Below are 21,967 nucleotides of genomic sequence, written 5' to 3' on the forward strand. Positions count from 1 at the left end.
TGTCAAGACATGGATTATGTCGAGATATGTATTGTAGAGATGCTTTATGTCGACTACAGCATCAATTAGAGATATACATCTTGTCACGGTATGGAGTATGTTCAGATGTGTATCGACGTATCTATCATGACCACATACCTGTTATGTCGAAATACGGTTAATGTCCAGATAATCTAATTGTCGAGATAAACAATAGTTGAATCGAGTGTATCAGTGACAGTTTATTTGACAAATCAATATAGACACGAAAAGGCCTATCCTGCTAGACCCCTGCAGTTGACCTACAACACCATATAACGAACGGTATAGGGTTTCACCCACAGTCTTTTGACTCATATCCGAATTCGCCAGTTTAACGGACTTGATTCCACTCACCGACTGTTGCCAAGACCACACGCAAAATTCAACGGCTGACGACCACTGATTATTAACCCAGGGCCAATACGATGTCTCCACCCACCGACTGTGGGACCTGTGACCCCAGGGAGAATATGATGGTACATGTCTCCATCCCCCGACTGCTACTCCGTGACCCCAGAGCCAGTATAACGGTACATGTCTCAACCCACCGACTGTTGATTCGTGACCCCAGGGCCAATGTAAAAGTACATGTCTCCACCCACCGACTGCTATCCGTGACCCCATGGGCAGTATATCGGTACATGTCTTAACCTACCGACAGCTAACCCGTGACCCCAGGGCCAGTATAATGGTACATGTCTCCACCCACCGACTGCTGATTCGTGACCCCAGGGCCAGTATAATGGTACATGTCTCCACCCACCGACTGCTGACCTGTGACCCCAGGGCCAGTATAATGGTACATGTCTCCACCCACCGACTGCTACTCCGTGACCCCAGGGCCAGTATAATGGTACATGTCTCCACCCACCGACTGCTACTCCGTGACCCCAGGGCCAATGTAAAGGTACATGTCTCCACCCACCGACTGCTACTTCGTGACCCCAGGGCCAATGTAAAGGTACATGTCTCCACCCACCGACTGCTACTCCGTGACCCCAGGGCCAATGTAAAGGTACATGTCTCCACCCACCAACTGCTACTCCGTGACCCCAGGGCCAGTATAACGGTACATGTCTCCACCCACCGACTGCTACTCCGTGACCCCAGGGCCAGTATAACGGTACATGTCTCAACCCACCGACTGTTGATTCGTGACCCCAGGGCCAATGTAAAAGTACATGTCTCCACCCACCGACTGCTATCCGTGACCCCATGGGCAGTATATCGGTACATGTCTTAACCTACCGACAGCTAACCCGTGACCCCAGGGCCAGTATAATGGTACATGTCTCCACCCACCGACTGCTGATTCGTGACCCTAGGGCCAGTATAATGGTACATGTCTCCACCCACCGACTGCTGACCTGTGACCCCAGGGCCAGTATAATGGTACATGTCTCCACCCACCGACTGCTACTCCGTGACCCCAGGGCCAGTATAATGGTACATGTCTCCACCCACCGACTGCTACTCCGTGACCCCAGGGCCAATGTAAAGGTACATGTCTCCACCCACCGACTGCTACTCCGTGACCCCAGGGCCAGTATAACGGTACATGTCTCCACCCACCGACTGCTACTCCGTGACCCCAGGGCCAGTATATAGGTACATGTCTCCACCCACCGACTGCTACTCCGTGACCCCAGGGCCAGTATAACGGTACATGTCTCCACCCACCGACTGCTACTCCATGACCCCAGGGCCAGTATAACGGTACATGTCTCCACCCACCGACTGCTACTCCATGACCCCAGGGCCAGTATAACGGTACATGTCTCCACCCACCGACTGCTACTCCGTGACCCCAGGGCCAGTATAACGGTACATGTCTCCACCCACCGACTGCTACTCCGTGACCCCAGGGCCAGTATAACGGTACATGTCTCCACCCACCGACTGCTACTCCGTGACCCCAGGGCCAGTATAACGGTACATGTCTCCACCCACCGACTGCTACTCCATGACCCCAGGGCCAGTATAACGGTACATGTCTCCACCCACCGACTGCTACTCCATGACCCCAGGGCCAGTATAACGGTACATGTCTCCACCCACCGACTGCTACTCCGTGACCCCAGGGCCAGTATAACGGTACATGTCTCCACCCACCGACTGCTACTCCGTGACCCCAGGGCCAGTATAACGGTACATGTCTCCACCCACCGACTGCTACTCCATGACCCCAGGGACTGTATAACAGTTATGGTAGTTACTTTATCTCGAATAACATTAAATGACGCGCGATGAACGGAAATTACAGATGTTTTACGAATGGAAATTGATAGAAGAGAGATAACCCTAAATCCTACTTTTTTCGCGTGTCGTCCACCAAATCTAGCTATGGCTACGAAAACATTTGACTCCCTTCAAATAAATAGATTTTGACAACATGTTCCAACGTAGTCGCTGTGAATATTATGAAAGAGGAATTACATCGCTGCGACTTTAGTAAGACAATAACCTACGGTTTGAAAAAAACAAAAAAAAACAAAAAAAAAAACAGTGTTCGGTAAGATAAGTACGTTGTTCACTGGCCCCTTGGGGACCACGGGTTGAGGTACCCTTGATGTTTTGTTTATGTTCCCTCCGCGAGTATGTCCCCAAGGCCTGCCTCGTGACTCGTCGACAACTTATAACAGTCATCCGCATACACAAACCCTGTAATACACATCAAAATCTGGTCATTGTTTCGCTGTATCTATGGGATGGTTGTCTCTTTAACCTGGGAAGAACATCACTCTTTCCAACACGTATCATGTCAGTTTCGGTAGACCCGGTGTTCATTTCACCAGGGAGATTATTCATTTCAATAAATTCTGAAGAATTTTCTCCTTTTTGTTTTACGTTTCCATTTTGATCACGAGAACTGTGTTCCTTCGGGGCGATAAACGCATCATCGATGACGTCATCAAACACCTCTGTGACGTCGTAGCTGTTGACTTGCTCACTCTGTTGACTTGCTGTGCTGTAGTCATCGTCGTTCACCTTCCAGGGCGGCACGTGTCCTGTGGTTTTGAAAATCCAGTCTGTGTTGGAAAAGTCAATTTCGTCCTGAAATGTACAAGACGTTGGAATACAATAACACAGAGTGAGTGAGTGAGTGACGCTTATAACATTCTATTTTTGACATGAACGGGGATGAAGCCGCCAGTCATCTCCTCTATGCCCTAATGCTCTACATGGAGGTAGCTGCATACTGAATGATTTTTTGTTTGTTTATTTATTTATTGTTTAACGCCGCGCTCAGCAACATTGCAGTTGTGTGGCGCAAATGTAATCGACTCTGGGCTAGACAATCCAGGGGTCAAAAGCATGAGCATCGATCTGCGCAACTGGGATGCGATGACATGTGTCGACCAAGTCAGCAAACCCGTTACCCGCCTGTGTAAGCATGTGTTACCCAAGACAATTCTAACCCTGGTCTTTAGATTCTTCACGGGTTTGAATGTGTTTCTTGGTTTCTCAGCACCCTGTTCATGCTCTTGTGTTGAGCAAAGCTGTATAAGCCATCGCTGAATGCATCACTTTCGTTTTTCAGACATGTGAGCTAACAGACTAGCCAGTTCTTCCACTCACTCACTGATACCCCGGGGTATTTGTGTCACTATTTACAAGTAACTAGTTGTAACAAGTAATTATTTAATCCTGTCAAATCCCGTATCGGAACAAAATAGAGAGCATGGTACACTAATACCAATAGCGGATTGTCAGATCGTTTATGAAAGCTTATCCTAAAGTCAGCAAAGCAATAAGTCAGTTTAATTGATGCGCTGCGCACGAAACAGGAAGCGGAAATGGTTCGGAGTATGGTATAGGGAATGATATGTTGTCATTAGTTATTACTAAACTCTTTTACACCATAATGATGAGGATCTTTAAAACACACCACTTTTGGTCTCGTCAGCCAAATGTTCTAATCGGCCATCAGCGTCACGCTTCTTGATGTAGCTTTCTCAAGCTGAGATGAAAGACTAGTCTGCGTCTCAAAAACAATTATTGTAACTCGAAGAAGAATACAATATAGAATTTCTCCAGAAATTATTGAGAAAATGATTGTTTCCTAATGCTGATAACAGAACTTTAAAATTTGCTATAGTACGCAATTCTCCGATATTTCTTTCCAAGTATATCACATGCATTGAATAAGACTTATTCTACATATAGACGAGTAGTGAATTTACCATCCAGCTTATCGTCTCTGAACTTTCATTTTGCTTTTAATCGCATTGCAGCACTATGGATTCTTTGTATGTTCATTCAAGTGCATAGAAGTTTGACAGAAATATATACATGGCAATCGGACACAGTGCGCATGTCTGAGCGAGTGAAGTCACAGTTCTTTAACCCCCCTGGATGCCACAGTGACATAAATGTCCCTACACAAAACGCAGTTGATGTGCCATCGCACGGTAGGAGTGTTTTGAGCGAACAACCTCACAGGAACTATATTAAATGCTTCTGGTGGGCAGGGAAGTAAAATGAAAAATGCTCATGGTGCATGATTGTTTCAGAATTTTACCAAATAAAATTTTATAAAAATAACGCGAATAATTTAGATTCACTGCACCGAAAAACACTCTTGCACTGTTTACTATATATTTTGAGTTGTAGATTCTTTTCAGTATTTCTTGAAAAAACGTCAAGAATTATCTCACAGTTCACGGTTTAGGTCAATATTCATATGGGAACGAAGGCAATTCTCTACTGATTTTAGGTGTAAGATTTCATTCATATATCACGAACAGTTTTTTCGTTCTTAAGCGTTTACCGGCAAGACGCTCATGGGAAAACATTGCAGTGTAACCAATTTTCTTGACAAATGACGTCTCACAAGTTTTAAGGAGTTTGTAATCGACGATTTCGCTGGCTTCCTTTTCGCTAGATATTTCATTTTCAACATGGTAGTTGTGAATCGAACTGGCCACCGTAAGATGTTTTCGGTTTTGTTTATTTCTGCGAATTTAAGATTTAACGAGACCACAATTAGCCCGATGCGCCATGCACAAAAAAATGGCAACCGTGGGAAATTCTCTAAAAATAACTTCTTATGCATTTTGGACGAGCAATTTCTGACGCTTAAGGAAGCAAATATTATAAAGTATTTACATGAACAGAACGGGAACTTATTGAACGTTTACAGTGTGAATTTTTATCATAGTGGGTAACACCGTTGCTATTTGACGTTCAATTTAGCCTAATGTGTGCAGTTTCAAAGCGCCTCGCTCTGATAAACTCGGCACAGCGATATCGCACGGGTTATTTCTATGCCGCTTCCAGGGGTTAACGTAACATAACGGTGTGGGTTATACCAGACCGCAAATTACATATATAGAATATGGTCAAAGGACATGTTAACAGAAATTATACACTTTTATGAAAATTTATGCAAACTATCATTCCGTGATAAACAAACCAGTGCTCACAACTTTAAGCCAAAGCACAGCCAAAACATTTGGTGGATGTGCAGGGATTGGGAAAGGCAGGGGCCATGGGCCTTTTGCATAGTAGAATGAAAAATGGCCCATTAAAATTTTGAAGTTTACTATTGATACAAGGGCAGTGGCCCTCTCAAAATTCTGGAAATGGCTAATAATCCTGAAAATAGCCCATTGTCAAAGTTCTCTTTCCCAATCCCTGGATGTGGATGAGTGAATGTTGTTTTAAGACACGGCTCCATTACTGAGTCTGTTGAAGTGTACTGGTTGACTACAATGGCTGACTGCCAGCTCCACCTGATTTCGACAACATTGCACTGCGTATCGTTTAAAAGGTGTATTACGACACACCGATATACCGTTAATACCGCGCAGTCCATGTTACATCGCTGAATATCGCTTGAATATGGCCTAAAACAACATTCACTCACGGGAGAAATCATTGTCAACACATCACATAACAAACAAACACACTGATTAAGCACAAGCAAAGCGTTACCTGGGATCAGATCTGAGGGATTCGGGATAATTTCAGGTTCGAGTGATTCTACCTCTTTCTCTTCCCGGTTGACCTTGACACAGGACAATGGGAGGTAACAACACAGCCGGTCACATGCCTGGTGGATAAAGCTTGCCTTCACTTTGCTTGGCGTGTTGAAACCTTTCAACAGGAATACAAATATTGACAAAAGAAGCCATGCAAAAACATCTGTGGTGTGTGTTTTGTCTTTGTTTCCCCCCCCCCCCCCCCCCCCCAAATTTTAGGGAGTACGCGAGCCACAGTTTGACCAGCTGCATGTTCCCATGGTGGTACCGTAACATTATGATTTTTTAATGCACTGGCAAGTAAGTACCAGCGTTATGAGGCACTATCAGTCGTTGTTGGTTCCACCCAAATTGTAAATGTGTGTAATATGTATCATTTCAGGTTTTCAAACAGGAATACTTTTCAAAACTGCTCTCATTCACTCATATGCTCACTCACTCACATGTACACTCACTCACTCACTCACACGCTCACCTGTACACGTGGACGTGATGAAGGTCACTATGACCCCGGTCAAGACCGACACGAGGACAGCATACAGTGCGTACCACAGGTATGACATATGGTATATCCATCTGAAATATGCAAGAAGTGTCAAGATTCACTGATGTATCGATGCATATGCCACGCCAACCCATGTATCGATTATCGTTTTATTTCTGTATCGATCTGCACCTCAAAGCATTTGGTGTAATGACTCACTCTGACCGCTATCATTCAACGTTACCTATTTTTGCAAAATTATTGGTAAATATGTTTGTACTGTCCTTCAATCATTATCATGATCGGTTTGATATTAGATACTAAACAGCCAAAGAAACGCAACTCGGTTGTTTTAAGTTTTAAGATACATTACCACGAACGCTTACTTTATGAGATTCATTTTTTCGAAACTTGCGATCCTTTTGCTGTCCGATTTACCTCGTGTATATCGAAGTATGGGGAACTCGATTTTACACATACTTCCCCAACATGAAAGTTTCACTGCAAGAAAACCCCAATCTTACAGATCCTGTCCATAGGGTTCCACAGAGGGCACGGCAATCGTAGAATTGAGGATGGAAGCTATGCCGATATCGCTGATGCTGCAGTTACGTAGCACGCCGACCCAGTCGTCACACGCGTTGATGCTGACGTTGTTGACAGGAGGGACTGGGAGGACGAGCGTGCTCCCAACGCCTGCCCAGAAGGCCATTGCGGTGGACAGTATCAACCCACAAAGTGCACCCTGAAAAAAAAAACAGTTGCTCTATTATGGGGACATTGACCTTGGTCTGTCTATTTAAGAGCATTGGTAACTGAGGAAAATCTCATTACAATCAAATATTTGTTCTCACTTCAATTAAACCAACGTCCTTTCGCCAATCAGAGCGACGCTTGGATCACACTCGAGAAAGTCAGACTGTGTTCTCAGTTCAGCTTCGAAAAGAGGTTCAAATCACTTTTTGGACAAAGAAAAAATATTAAACAAAAATCTAGACTTTTGCAGTCATTGTCTTAATATGTTATGATTATCAAATTTTAACGCTATCAGTGAAAGAAATAAAGATCTTAGAAAGTTATAAAAATATTGTCTACACAGTGATTACTTCCTTGTGATTATAACGGTGTATAACGAAGGACAGGTGTAGGTCTGACTAATCATCGTCGTTCTCTTGCTCAACAGCCTATTATTAGACATTTAAAACAGGAAGGACATCCCTTATCAGGTGGGAGGTTCTGCCACTCAATCTAGGTGAGAAATGATTGAAATCTGACTGAATAAAAACAAAGACACACCAGACTTCGACATAACAGTATACATATAGGTTGTGATCGGCATCAGTCGACTTACCCATGCATTGATGAAGGGTATGAAAATCCCGCAAATGAATAAACCAAGGAGTGGTCCCCCACTCATGCCAAAGATGCTGAGCACGATCTGTGAAGACAACATGTGCCGGATGGGTTGCAGTTGTTGACTCTCCGATAACAATTAATCAATGGTAGAAACGAAAACTATCGATGCATCCATAGTATGAATGACTATCGACAGTTTAGAAACTGACTTCCGTCGATAAATGCGCAACGCAAATTACAAGAAGTATCAGACTCGTTTACTTAAGAATCGTTCTGATTTAGAATTTTCCGCCCCGTTACCTTTAAAGTTCATCTGGTTTTAAGTTCCTTGTCAGTTCTTAAAAGAGACTGAAACTACTTCAACTTTTTTTTGTTTCATACGAACACTGAACATTCACTTCAAATGGGACAATTCAAGTAGAAAGAAAATATTGCAATGGTAGTTCGCAATAGATTATCGCCAACGCAGTTGTATGTTACAGTAGACTGTCGCTAATGCAGTTGTATGTTACGGTAGACTGTCGCTAACGCAGTTGTATGTTACGGTAGACTGTCGCTAACGCAGTTGGATGTTACAGTAGACTGTCGCTAACGCAGTTGTATGTTACAGTAGACTGTCGCTAACGCAGTTGTATGTTACGGTAGACTGTCGCTAACGCAGTTGTATGTTACGGTAGACTGTCGCTAACGCAGTTGTATGTTACAGTAGACTGTCGCTAACGCAGTTGTATGTTACAGTAGACTGTCGCTAACGCAGTTGTATGTTACAGTAGACTGTCGCTAACGCAGTTGTATGTTACGGTAGACTGTCGCTAACGCAGTTGTATGTTACGGTAGACTGTCGCTAACGCAGTTGGATGTTACAGTAGACTGTCGCTAACGCAGTTGTATGTTACAGTAGACTGTCGCTAACGCAGTTGTATGTTACGGTAGACTGTCGCTAACGCAGTTGTATGTTACGGTAGACTGTCGCTAACGCAGTTGTATGTTACAGTAGACTGTCGCTAACGCAGTTGTATGTTACAGTAGACTGTCGCTAACGCAGTTGTATGTTACAGTAGACTGTCGCTAACGCAGTTGTATGTTACGGTAGACTGTCGCTAACGCAGTTGTATGTTACGGTAGACTGTCGCTAACGCAGATGTATGTTACAGTAGACTATCGCTAACGCAGTTGGATGTTACAGTAGACTGTCGCTAACGCAGTTGTATGTTACAGTAGACTGTCGCTAACGCAGTTGTATGTTACGGTAGACTGTTGCTAACGCAGTTGTATGTTACGGTAGACTGTCGCTAACGCAGTTGTATGTTACAGTAGACTGTCGCTAACGCAGTTGTATGTTACAGTAGACTGTCGCTAACGCAGTTGGATGTTACAGTAGACTGTCGCTGTCGCAGTTGTATGTTACAGTAGACTGTCGCTAACGCAGTTGTATGTTACGGTAGACTGTCGCTAACGCAGTTGTATGTTACGGTAGACTGTCGCTAACGCAGTTGTATGTTACAGCAGACTGTCGCTAACGCAGTTGTATGTTACGGTAGACTGTCGCTAACGCAGTTGGATGTTACAGTAGACTATCGCTAACGCAGTTGTATGTTACAGTAGACAGTCGCTAACGCAGTTGTATGTTACGGTAGACTGTCGCTAACGCAGTTGTATGTTACGGTAGACTGTCGCTAACGCAGTTGGATGTTACGGTAGACTGTCGCTAACGCAGTTGTATGTTACAGTAGACTGTCGCTAACGCAGTTGTATGTTACAGTAGACTGTCGCTAACGCAGTTGTATGTTACAGTAGACTGTCGCTATCGCAGTTGTATGTTACAGTAGACTGTCGCTAACGCAGTTGTATGTTACAGTAGACTGTCGCTAACGCAGTTGTATGTTACGGTAGACTGTCGCTAACGCAGTTGTATGTTACGGTAGACTGTTGCTAACGCAGTTGTATGTTACGGTAGACTGTCGCTAACGCAGTTGTATGTTACAGTAGACTGTCGCTAACGCAGTTGGATGTTACAGTAGACTGTCGCTGTCGCAGTTGTATGTTACAGTAGACTGTCGCTAACGCAGTTGTATGTTACAGTAGACTGTCGCTAACGCAGTTGTATGTTACAGTAGACAGTCGATACCGCAGTTGTATGTTACAGTAGACTGTTATAGTTATTTTCTCCTCAGTAGTCTCCCAAACTCACTAACCCTACACTTTGTGATACTACACTGGAAGCGGAAGATCACTATCATCGGTGAAGATTGGGAGAACTGAAGAGAGACTTCAGGGAGGTTTGGTGGCCCTATCTCTGTGACTTAGTCACAAGCGAGGCTTAACACAACACCTTCTGAGGGTACCTGAAACCTTCTGAATTCAAATGTAACTGAAATACCGAGTCTATCTGGTTGTTCTTTACAATACTTGTCTACCCGGGTTAGAATGGATCTTCAGTAACCCATGCTTGTCGTAAGAGGCGACTAATGGGATTGGGTGTCCTACATACCTGCAGCACTGTTTGTCCAAGTAGACGTGCCAGAAACGCGACAGCAATGACAACTCCGCCAAAGACTAAACCTGAAAGACAGAAAAAAATAAAACTGATGTAAATATAATCTGTGACCATGAGACACATGGAGCTTGGACAGAAAACACTGCTGAACAGTTTTGGTTGTGCTAGCTCCACTCCAAGGGACGGGTTCGATACCTCATATGGACAGAATTGGTGAAGCCTAAGATTTGCCCCGCCGTGATATTTTGCAGGTGTATTCTTACAAATGGCGTAATAATATACTAGCTAAAACAGCCCTGTCATTTTGAAATTATTTTCTAAACACCAACGTGATCAAAATACGCATTTTCCGAATTATATAACCAACCATTAATCTGCTGACACGTTTCTACATATGTTCCATACCAGTGCCTCTGCGGTTTACCTAACTGACAAACGTCATTGGCAAGTCGTGATACGACTCGGAAAATGTTAAGAACGACGATAAACCGTCTCATCACCGGTACCTATACGGGCGTTTCCACTGGAGATAGATTGGCACTCGTGAAATCAAAATCAGAAAATAGTCAAATATACTGAACAGCAACAGAAATGCAATTCTTTTTTTTCTATTCGTTTTATGTTGGTGTTGTTAAGTTTATAAACAGAAGCCATAAACACGCTTACCTTTATGAGATTTATTGTTTCCGAAACTTGCGCATGCGTTTCTTTTATTGTTCAGTATAGATACTACGCCCACCTAGCGCCTCTCCCGTAAGACCTGGCATATTTTCGACATATAACAGCATTTGCAACAGCAGATCTACCAACCTATGACTTTAGCCGTCCTGTTGACGAAGACGGTAGACGGAACCCAGTCCCTTGCCTCCCACGCCAGTTTAAGGATATCCTCGAGGAACACAATGGAGAGTGCATTGAGACCAGACGAGATGGAGCTGTGAAGAGGTAGATTCTTCATCATGGAAATAAGACGCATGATTTTGCATTTTTGACTCATGAAGTGCAGATAATAATTCACAATTTAGAAATCAATTCAACATGAAACGGTTTGTTGTGTATGTTATTTCATCTTTTTATTTTGGTTTTGATGGTTTTTTGGCTTTGTGAACCTGTTTGGGGTCGTTGTTCTTTGAATGGGTTTCTTATGTTCGCTTTATGCAGTTTCTATGGTCGGGTGACGAGGGGACTGGCGGTGCGGGCAGCCTGTCCATTGTTTTAGACAACCACATATGGCTAATCCATGCTTTCCCCCGTCGAGTCGTGACATACTTAGAGTACACTTACTTACGATCATGAACACCGCTCAGTGTGCACACGAGCCTCTAATCATGCCATCTAGGGTTTGACAGAACAGACTTAGGACAACAGACTTAGTGTGATTGACGACGACAGATCTATCAACTGACACTGCATATTGCACGTACGTTGTCAGATTCCATATTGCCCCGGCTAATGTACAGGTGATACAGCACAATCCTCCTCCACTTTGATGTATATAGATATATAGATATATAGATATACATGCAGATGGGTGCATAAACATTGCCATCGGTATGGAAATACCACGCAACGCGTTGTAATTTGCCATTTTTCGAGTTCAAACGAAGCTATACTCTTACGAATGTTGGGCTGTTGGGTAGACCAGTGGTTAAAGTGCCCGCTCGTCATGCCGAAGATCCGAGTTCGATTCCCACATGGATACAATCAAACATCAAATATATCGTTTCATATTTGTTTCATTTTAGTTACCATTAAATACTGATTTGTACTTTCTTCTGTCCATAACCCGTAACGATCCGGTAATACGTGTCGGATCGACAACTTGGGTTAGAATTGATCTTCAGCAATCAGTGTTAGTTAAAAGAGGCGAGTACTGGGTTTGAATGTTCATCCTCATTGACGTGGTTGACACACACCATTGTATCCAAGTTACATAGATCGATGCTCATACTGTTGATCACTGGATTGTCTGGTCCAGACTCTATTATTTACAGACCGCCGGAATATAGCAGAGTGTGGCGTTTAACAACCATCCGATCAACGAACATGTAAAACGCGTCAAGTTACCCCATCTGACTCATGCTGAACTGTCTCAAGTAGTTTTAGTGTTTTTAAATATCCTTTCATGACCTACGACTTCTGAGTGAGTGGACCGGCTAACCCATGGATTGGCCGGTCCACTGACGACTACATAAGCCTCATATAGCTTGTAATATTGCTGAGTGAGGCGAGAATGTATATTCCGTTAGTTCACGGCACAGCTGAGTTGATTGCAGTGTCGTTAGTCCTGAATGGAGCATATCGAGACATGCAGCAATTCGAGTACAGACATTGTAAAACCACTGAAGTATAAATTACCATCAGCACGAATCAGTGAGTGAGTGAGTTTAGTTTTACGCTGCACTCAGCAATATTCCAGCTATATGGCGGTGGTCTGTAAATAATCGAGTCTGGACCAGACAATCCAGTGATCAACAACATGAGCATAGAGCAACATCAACAACATGAGCACGTGTCAACCAAGTCAGCGTGCCTGACCACCCGATCCCGTTAGTGGCCTCTTACGACAAGCATAGTCGCCTTTTATGGCAAGCATGGGTTGCTGAAGGCCTATTCTACCCCGGACCTTCACGGGTCCAGCACGAATTAGGTATTTGAACCCACGATTATACAATCCTGGCAAGCCTAAACAAACAAACTTCCAAACAGATAGCACTTGCCATATGTGGAATTCAGCCGACTGCCCCGAAAACTAAAAACTGTCGCACGCGGTGTTGACGGTGTTTGGATAACTGGCCTCAATCACAGATTGTGTTATAGGTCCAAGGGAGATAACTTGGAATTGGCTAGATTATGAAGTTCGGTCGGTGGCCGGCGTGAGAGACTACACAGAATCACCACTGAACCACGTCAGGGTGACCCTTCTTACCTAAGGGACGCGCTGAAAAGACTGGCAACAAACAGTCCAGCAAGGCCGGGCAGAAAGGTCAATTTGTCCATGACCAGGAACGGTAAAAGCTGAAAGAAAGAAAACACAAACAAGTAAATGAATGAGAGAGGACAGAGGAACAGATGAATGGGTGGATAAATAAGCAGGGGCTGGAGGAGTTCATGCAATGTCGAGAATGTATAAATAGATGAACGAGCGCATCCTCGGCACTCAGGGGCCTGAGATCCAATTAGATTCAGTAATATCTGTGAAAGACCAGAGAAGACTTTATTACTCTCCATCGGAACATACGGCGATGTAATCGGCTCTTATAGCACCTTCGTAAAGTATCTGCCCATACACTTTCTCAGGGTACCCCTCGACGCAGAAAATCTGCGTACATGACACAGTGGGAAGTGAAAATACGCATAAAAGACAAGCTCTGCGTCGCTTCCGATGCAATTAAATCACAAATCAAAAACACATAATTAAATGCTATAGGTAGTAATGTAACTTAATTGCTTTCAAATTGATTAGAAAGTACACATAATAATTCTTTAGAATCCAGATTTGGATTTATATACCCGAAAAAAGGCATTATAAGTTGAAAATCGATTTTCTTTGTAAATTGCGTGACCCCCAAATTTAGATATTGACTCCCAAAACAACAATTTGGAGAGTCAGCCTGACCCCGAAATATAAATTTCTAGGGGAAACTCTCTTTCTGCTACACCAATTTCATTGCAAAGCCCATGAAACACTACCATAAGCCAGTCAAAACAGTCACACTTCTACGGACGTTGAATATGTCGAATATGAACATGTGATACAGATTAGATAGATAATTAAATAGTTTTAGCTCCAATATTTCTACAACTGGAATTAAACGAAGCTGAAAATATAATAATCTCAAACTCAAGAATAATGTTGCGTTTGACCTCCCTTGACCTACAGACCTGATCTCTGGCCTTGACATGACCTAGCATGTAGGGGTCGCATTCGTTGTAGACGGCGAAAATTACGAGGCCCACAAAGCAGACGAGACAAGACAGGATCAGCGTGGGAGGGATACTCATATACAGAGCTCTGAAATACATGAATGAGTGAGGGAGTCAGGTTTAACGTTGTTTTAAACCAATATTCCGTTACACGTCAAGGCAGAGCTGAGCAGATTGATGTGTGGTTAGTCCTGAATGGAGCATATCGAGATATGCAGCAGTTCGAGAAAACCACCGAAGTGTGAATTTGACACGCCATAAAACACCATTAGCATGAATCAGGGATTTGAACCAACGATTATAAAATCCTGTCAAGCCTCAGAGACAGAACTCCTCACAGATACACGGGTACACGCCTTCTCGATACGCAAATAGATAATCTTACTAAGAAACGATAAATGAATACGAGTAATACTTCTACATTTCAATGGGATAATATGTCCTATGCCACCAGGCAGGAAATCTGAAAGGAAAGAGTTTTGTTGCCATCCTTCCCTTACATTAGAACAGTTACGGTCATACTTACTTTTGAGAGTTGTGTATCTTCTTAATTGCCAGATATCTCTGTATCGTCGTCTGATTGGCTGCATATATTGTCAGCTGACCTACCCAGGAGCCAATGATGAGCGACCACACAGAATGACGGACGGTAGGGTCAGGATCCCAGCTGTCCAATAAAAATGCCATAAGTGGCTCTCTTGTGTTAGCATAACAATGCTCGTAATATAACCACGGGTTTGACTGGGTCAGATAAATCACTCTGCATACCGCTGTAATCATGTAAAGATTTAGTGCGGGCATTAGACAGAACTAAACATTCTAACCCAGGCCAACGAGCTGGATTCACAATTTGTTAGGATGACTTAATACTCACTCGAAGAAGAATATCCTTCCCTTTTCGTTTGCAATCTGCCACACCCTCTCGACACCGCCCACTTCAATGGATCCCTGCACCGCTACTGCAACCAAACCCGCCATCACCACAAACGTCTGGAATGTGTCTGTCCACACCACGGCTCGAAGACCACCCTGCCGGACAGAGACACAGTCACGTCCAGGCACAAATACCGTCCAGAAGCAGACACCGTCAAGTTCAGACACAGACATTGTAAATCATGAAATATCCAACAACACCAGCACAGCACTCATATCCCTTAGCATTCCCTACTTGGCACTCATACCGCCCTACGTAGCACTGTTGGTGCCCTACGTAGCATTCCTGAGGCCCTGCTTAGCACTCACATCTCCATACTTAGCATTCTTGGCACCCTGCTCAGCTCTCACATGGCTGTACCTAGCATTTTGTATCTAGCAACCCGTGGCACTTGTACTTACATTTGGCGCCCTACTTAGCGCTCATATCGCCTTACTTAGCACCCTTGGTGCGCTATAGATACCAACAACTTTTGATTTTATCCTTCAAGTTAATCAACTCTAATTCTGCTTCTTTATATTGATAATGGATCTATATGTATACGGCCTATCATCTTACAACCCGTCGCACTTTACTTACATTACATTGTGAAGCAGAAAATGGGTACCCGGTGGGATGAGTAACTGTTGACCTTACTCATCATAGGCAGCTTGGATTATCCGTGATTATAATAATCAGATTGGCTGCGCGTTCAGCAACCGCAACGGATGGAAAATAGCACGTATCAAATGCACTTATTATAATTATCAAGCAAACATACGAAGTGAATACAATTATGAGGGCCGCGCGCTCAAACCGATTATACTCACAAGTGCTGTGTAGAATGTGCATACGACACCAATTATTGCTATACATAGCTCCAGACTCAGCCCAGTCACTGGAAACAGACAACAGACAATCGTTACTGGACGATTCCTTACTGAAGGCATAAGTTTCAAAGGTCCGGATTAAACAGTACAAGCCGGCGAGTGATGAACTACAGTGAAACACCGCTGTGTCGAAGGTGAAGAAGCCAAATTCTTCGAGTTGACCGAGGCTCGACACAATCGCCAAAGAGAAATACGCGGGGACAAGGCTTTACTTTGATAGAGCTGTCAGTTCGATAAAATCGACAAAGAGAAATACGCGGGGACAAACTTTGATACATGTGTCAGTTCGGCTCATCAAAGTTCGTCACTGTGGTGTTTAGCTGTTTGTATGACGACTATACACCAAACATTGATCGGCCGGAAAAGAAGGTGTGTGCAAAAACAGGGTCGGGAATAATGCGAAAATGTTGGGAACGTTTATGTAGAGATGAAGCTTCAGTAACACATACGATTGACTGAAAGTAAGTGATTTAACTGGAAAACCCATTTTGAAAACAAAATAATACAAAACACAACGCTGTGACAGCCATGAGTGAAGGAGTTTAGTTTTACGCCGCACTTAGCAATATTCCAGATATGCGGCAATAGTCTGTAAATAATCAACAACAAAATTGATCAACAACATGATTATTTATCTACGCAAACGACGATGTATCGGAGTAGAAATGTTGATGAGGCAGGTGAGAAGCTTACCTGAGTTGAGAGCGAGAGATGGAGCGTACAGCACGACCCCCATAAACAGAAGCTGCAAGCAAAGGAAAAAAAGGAACGTGACACAATTGTGAATAACGCATGAAGGGAAAAGTACGCATAGGTTAGTAACACGTTTAGTACAGTTTCAGCGATGATAACGATTACACTTGTTCCCAGTAGTCCACCTTCATACTACGGTTTTTATGAACGTATTAACGATTGTTTTTCTTCCTGCTAGTACATATGATTCTGTATCGTCTACATAGGTCCTCATGCTTCTTTGCAATATGCGATATAGTATCCAAAATAGCTTGCCTGAGAGTTACTTGCTCACAAAATATTTCACTAGCCCGAAATTGTAGAAAAAACAGAAACTACGTAAAAACTGCAAAAAGATAAAATACCATCATTTATCAGGCCACAATCTTTTATGATTTAAAAGTATACATGTATTAGAACAAACAAGCCGGAGAGCGTTATATATTTTAAAAAATGGTCTTTCACAAACCAGTGACTGTGAGAATGTACTGGCTCGACTGGCTTGTTCTTTGTTTATGTTTAAACATATGTTATCCATGAGAAAAGGATTGCATACAAGTTCTACAACTCAGAAACCCTCTCCATAGTATTGACATAATATTATTAACGTTCATTATACAAGGAGGGAAGAGAGAACAGAACGATGGCAAAAAGTTGAGCAATTGCAATAAATAAGAAAATCAGTTTGATTGACAAATATATGTCCAGAGTCCAGTAGCTGTCAATATAAGTCAGAGAACGTTACCATGTTCAACAGGAACAGGATAGAGGCGCACACTCGCACTGACCGGTTGAAGCGGTTCTCCAAATACTGAAATAGACATGGAACATGGAGTATGAAATAAATACATGGGTCACAACAACGCTTAGTGGAACAATACTCATCTCACTATTACCAACACCCTGATCATATATATACTGATAGCAGCTAATAAAGGAACACAGGAAAATTCAAGCGTTCCTTTAATATTTTCCAGTTTTGATCACCAGCTTTGAATAGCGCTGTGGGAGGATGTAATTGAAGATCACTGCATGAAATAGTGTTCCCTTATTTGTTTCGCTTAGTATGTACGAGTAATATTCGCCTTCGTATCTTCGTTCTTGGCCGATCTACAAACTACTACTCAGTCGACAGAATATCATTTCATCATTGAATTCAATATGTTTCACTAAGATGAGTGAGTGAGTTCCTCAGATTCTCTATTTGAAGTTGTACCTGACTCTTGTAAGTAGAGTTTACAAAACCTCCAATAGCAACAAGAAATCCCATTCAGCAGATCTGATATTTCAGTTAGTTTATGAATCACCTTGATTACATAAATAAATAGGTGGTGATAAGAGGTGATTCCGAAAAAGTAAGCGTATCCCGCCCACCGTTGTCCCTATGGCACCAATCACAAACACACGCAGAGGCAAGTACATTATTGACATTAAAGAACGTGGAAAAATCAGTCAAATTAGGGAACTGAATCGGACGTTATTTTTATCACTGATGCGTTAAAACTGGAAACATCTTACAGTGTCTATTGTGAAATCTGAAACACAACTCAACACCTGGCTGCGTTAGAGTAGGGGTGTTGAGATTGCTGAAACGTAAGGAGCCAATGTTGAACTACGGTTATCACAACCAGCATGAACCAGAGATGGGCTTCATACATTATACCCATGTGCGGAATCGAACCCGGGCTTCAACCACTACCCCACCGACCCTGTCTATGACGAGGATCATTTAGCACACAATGCGTGTGTTCATACTGTAGTGACACGTGAAGGTCCCGGGGGTAGAATAGGCCTTCAGCAACCCATGATTGTCACAAAAGGCGTCTATGCTTGTCGTAAGAGGCGACTAACGGGATCGATTGGTCAGGCTCGCTGACTTGGTTGACGCATGTCATCGGTTCCCAATTGCACAGATCGATGCTCATGTTGTTGATCACTGGATTGTATGGTCCAGACTCGATTATTTACAGACCACCGCCATATAGCTGGAATATTGCGGCGTAAAACTAAACTCACTCACTCACTCATATTGTAGTCCACTGCTTTTCCTGCCTTGAAAACATGTGTCCCCGCATATATAAACAGTAAACAAACGCCGATTGTTTAATATAATTATTTCAATTGTCACCGGATGTTTATATAGCGCACATACCAACGCATTAGTGCATGCTCAAGGCGCTGTTTTGCATGTGGAATGCTGAAAGTGAAAAATAAGTGCTGAAAACGATAAGCATACTGTCCTAAAGGCAATCTATGTACACCAGGGTGTGTCTAAAATAAACAAGCTTGCAAAAATTGTAACACGACAACATCAAAGATCAGAATGGGTTGTTATCAGAGATTATGGCGACTGAATCTACACAACACCTCATTTGTGAGGCCTCTATTTAGTACGTTTTACATATCCACTACAGCTGACACATTTGTTACAACGTTGCTGTTGATCAGCTTAGGAAAACAAATGATGGTTATTGTCCAGATTAGAAAAATATATATAAAATATATTCATCTTTCTTTGAAATATCATTAAGAGAGCCCTTTCCTATGTCTTTCTTGTAATGACATATTTTCAGGGGTCAAATATTACTGGTTCATTCTTTTGCAGATTTCCGTCCCTTTTACGTGCCAGGATCAGATAAACACTAGTTCGAATCCTGAATAATAACATATGTCTGTCTGTCACTGTATAGACAGGCGTGAATTACCCTCAGATATCCCAAATCAGCCAGAAATATTATTCATATAATAGCTGAATTAAGATATCTCTATCATTGCCAGGTATATTGTTCAGACGCAAATATTTTTAATGAAGGAGATAAGTAACTCTGATCTAAAGCAACAACAAGAACAAAAATTGATTCCTAAATGCGTAGCCTCAATTCACTATAAAGAGCTGCGTAGAAAACAGGTGACTGTGAGTTCGTCTAACCTTGCATCATTTTAAAGTTTCCTTTCATATAAAACTGGTATCATGATAACACGAGTAAAACCAGTCGTATTTGCTTCAGTGGGTAACTGGTCATGTAAGTGGCCAGTGGGTAACTGGTAGCCAGAGCAATCCACTCAGTTCAGATCTATATTGTTTAATTGTACCACCTGATTATGATTCTAACAACTTAATGATGGAGCTTGTCATTTTTCCCAGGAAGGCAGACATGTTCTACACAGAGTTGCATCCCTTGAGATCACCAGAATCCTCTGACATTGCTTTCGAAACCAAGATTCATACTTTTCATGTTTTATGTCGGGAATAGTCCCATGTTGTTTGACGTTATGAAATAATAAGCACCAAAGACTTATATCAAAGACCTGTATCAAATATCTGTATCAAAGACCTGTATCAAAGATCTGTATCTATTGAAGCGTTCTCCTACATTAAACTGGCACTCTGTCAGTACTAAACAAAGTGGAGTCTCATCAGCACTCACTCACTCACTCTTACCTCATAGGGGGTAGTCTAATGGTTAGTGTGTTCGTCCGTCGCGGCAGAGCCTCGGGTCGATTCTTCGCATGGGCACACTGTGTGAAGCCCATTCCCGGTGTCCCACTTTGTAATATTGGTGGGATAATGCTAAAAGCGCCATAAAATTAAACTCACTCACCCACTTACCTCATAGGCGCTTGTAAGGTTGAGCTTGTGGAAAAATGGCAGAAAGACATGGTTAGTGATGACAGCGGTTGGTATCATTGCCCAGGAAGCGATCCAGAAACTAGTGTTATTGTTGTACATCTCCGTAGGAGTACCAAGCACAGTAATGGCGGACATAAAACTAGCCATCAAAGACATCGCGATTGGAAACACCCCAATGTCCCGACCACCCATCAAAATGTCGTCTGAAGTGGCCTTTTTGGCAGCCCTTGCCTCGCGAATCATATAGAAAGCTCCGATTCCTGCCGAAATCACCAACATGACCACAAACAATAAAATGTCCGGCCACCCAAAACTCCCCACTAGCTCGCCGGGGCACAACTGGCACACTTTTTTGCATATGTCGTCGTTGTCGGCCATCTTGGATTTTGATGTCTTGTAGTTTTAGTATAGTGGGTCTACAGAATATAGACCGAGGCTGGTGAAATCAAAAGTTGCAGCATCGCTGCTCTGTCATAAAGTTCGCGATGTTCATGAAATATACTACCGTATGCGATGTCGGCGGACATCCATGTCTGTGAATTGCGTAGTTGAGAATCAACGATTTGACCCAAGTGAGTTGTCGCACCCACCTTTGGTCCTACAGTAGATCTTGTCAGCGCAGGTGATAGCAATGTCCTGTCAATCACAGACGAAATGTAGGTTAATTTACAGGGTCACTGAAAGGCTGTTAGTGAAATGTACATTGTCCTGTCAATTTTACTCCCACAAGCCCGAATCACTCCCATGTCCATTTTCTCCCATCCTCTGTACTGCTGCCTGAAATGTACATGTATCTGGATTGTCGATTTCTCACCCTGTCAATTTCATCGAAGTGAAATCTACACGTCGGTATGCGGTATGTTCCTTATGAAACAAATCCACGAACAGAGAACGGTTTAAGATGAATCGAAATCAAAACAAGTCAGTGTCGCCCGGTCCTGTCATATCCACAGGCTGTTATCGCGCATACGTGTGTCCCCAGATACGACAGTCACAGATAGAGACAGATTAGAAATGTAAATATGGCTGGCCTCTGCTGCACTCAGACCGAAAAGAAATCGGATGTGGGTTTGTTCCAACTGCTGATAAAGGTGACAGGAGTATAAGGGGTATTTATTTTTTGCCACAAAGTAAAGGTCTCTTGGCCTCTGTTCAAATTATAGTCATTGCATTCTAGGTCTTCAAAATCGAAAAGTCAAACTAAAGGTTCATAGGTTTGTAAATGCTAAAACAGAATCTCAGTGGTGACCGTGACATTTGTCAGATACTTTAGGCTGAGTGAGTGAGTGGATAGGATGGCAGGTGAGTGAGAGTGACAGTAACAGTGAGCGAGTTTAAAATGTCACCAGTAAACAGCTCATTGCAATAACCACATAGAGAGGTAAGGGAAAAAACGTTTAAAAAAATTAATAAAAACAATTTGTTTTTATCACACCCGTTACTAAATGCAATTTAAAAATGACGCAACCTTTGACTTCTGTATGCAGTAATCATCAAATACTGCATGAAGTGAAATTAAGAATTTTGCTGTT

The 21,967-nt window shown here is 42.9% G+C and overlaps 1 protein-coding gene across 2 annotated transcripts; it reads right to left on the bottom strand.

Annotated features, from left to right (window-relative positions):
* Positions 1–208: 208 nt before the first annotated feature.
* On the bottom strand, positions 209–21,405 carry LOC137273795 (sodium-dependent multivitamin transporter-like). 2 transcript variants are annotated; one of them, XM_067806653.1, is made up of 15 exons: positions 20,415–21,325; positions 17,550–17,615; positions 16,766–16,817; positions 16,013–16,080; positions 15,144–15,298; positions 14,796–14,936; positions 14,228–14,357; positions 13,272–13,360; positions 11,153–11,277; positions 10,337–10,407; positions 7,841–7,927; positions 7,014–7,234; positions 6,481–6,581; positions 6,011–6,120; positions 209–3,075 (listed from the first exon to the last, which is right to left on the bottom strand). In XM_067806653.1, the coding sequence occupies exons 1-15, from the start codon at positions 20,811–20,813 to the stop codon at positions 2,695–2,697; spliced, it is 2,196 nt and encodes a 731-aa protein (XP_067662754.1). In that variant the 5' UTR covers positions 20,814–21,325; the 3' UTR covers positions 209–2,694. The 2 variants fall into 2 exon arrangements, with proteins under 2 accessions (XP_067662754.1, XP_067662755.1); XM_067806654.1 differs by having other exon boundaries at positions 1,928–3,075; positions 5,959–6,120; positions 20,415–21,405.
* Positions 21,406–21,967: the final 562 nt, after the last annotated feature.

Source organism: Haliotis asinina, chromosome 2, assembly GCF_037392515.1.
Source record: "Haliotis asinina isolate JCU_RB_2024 chromosome 2, JCU_Hal_asi_v2, whole genome shotgun sequence".
NCBI lineage: Eukaryota > Metazoa > Mollusca > Gastropoda > Lepetellida > Haliotidae > Haliotis > Haliotis asinina.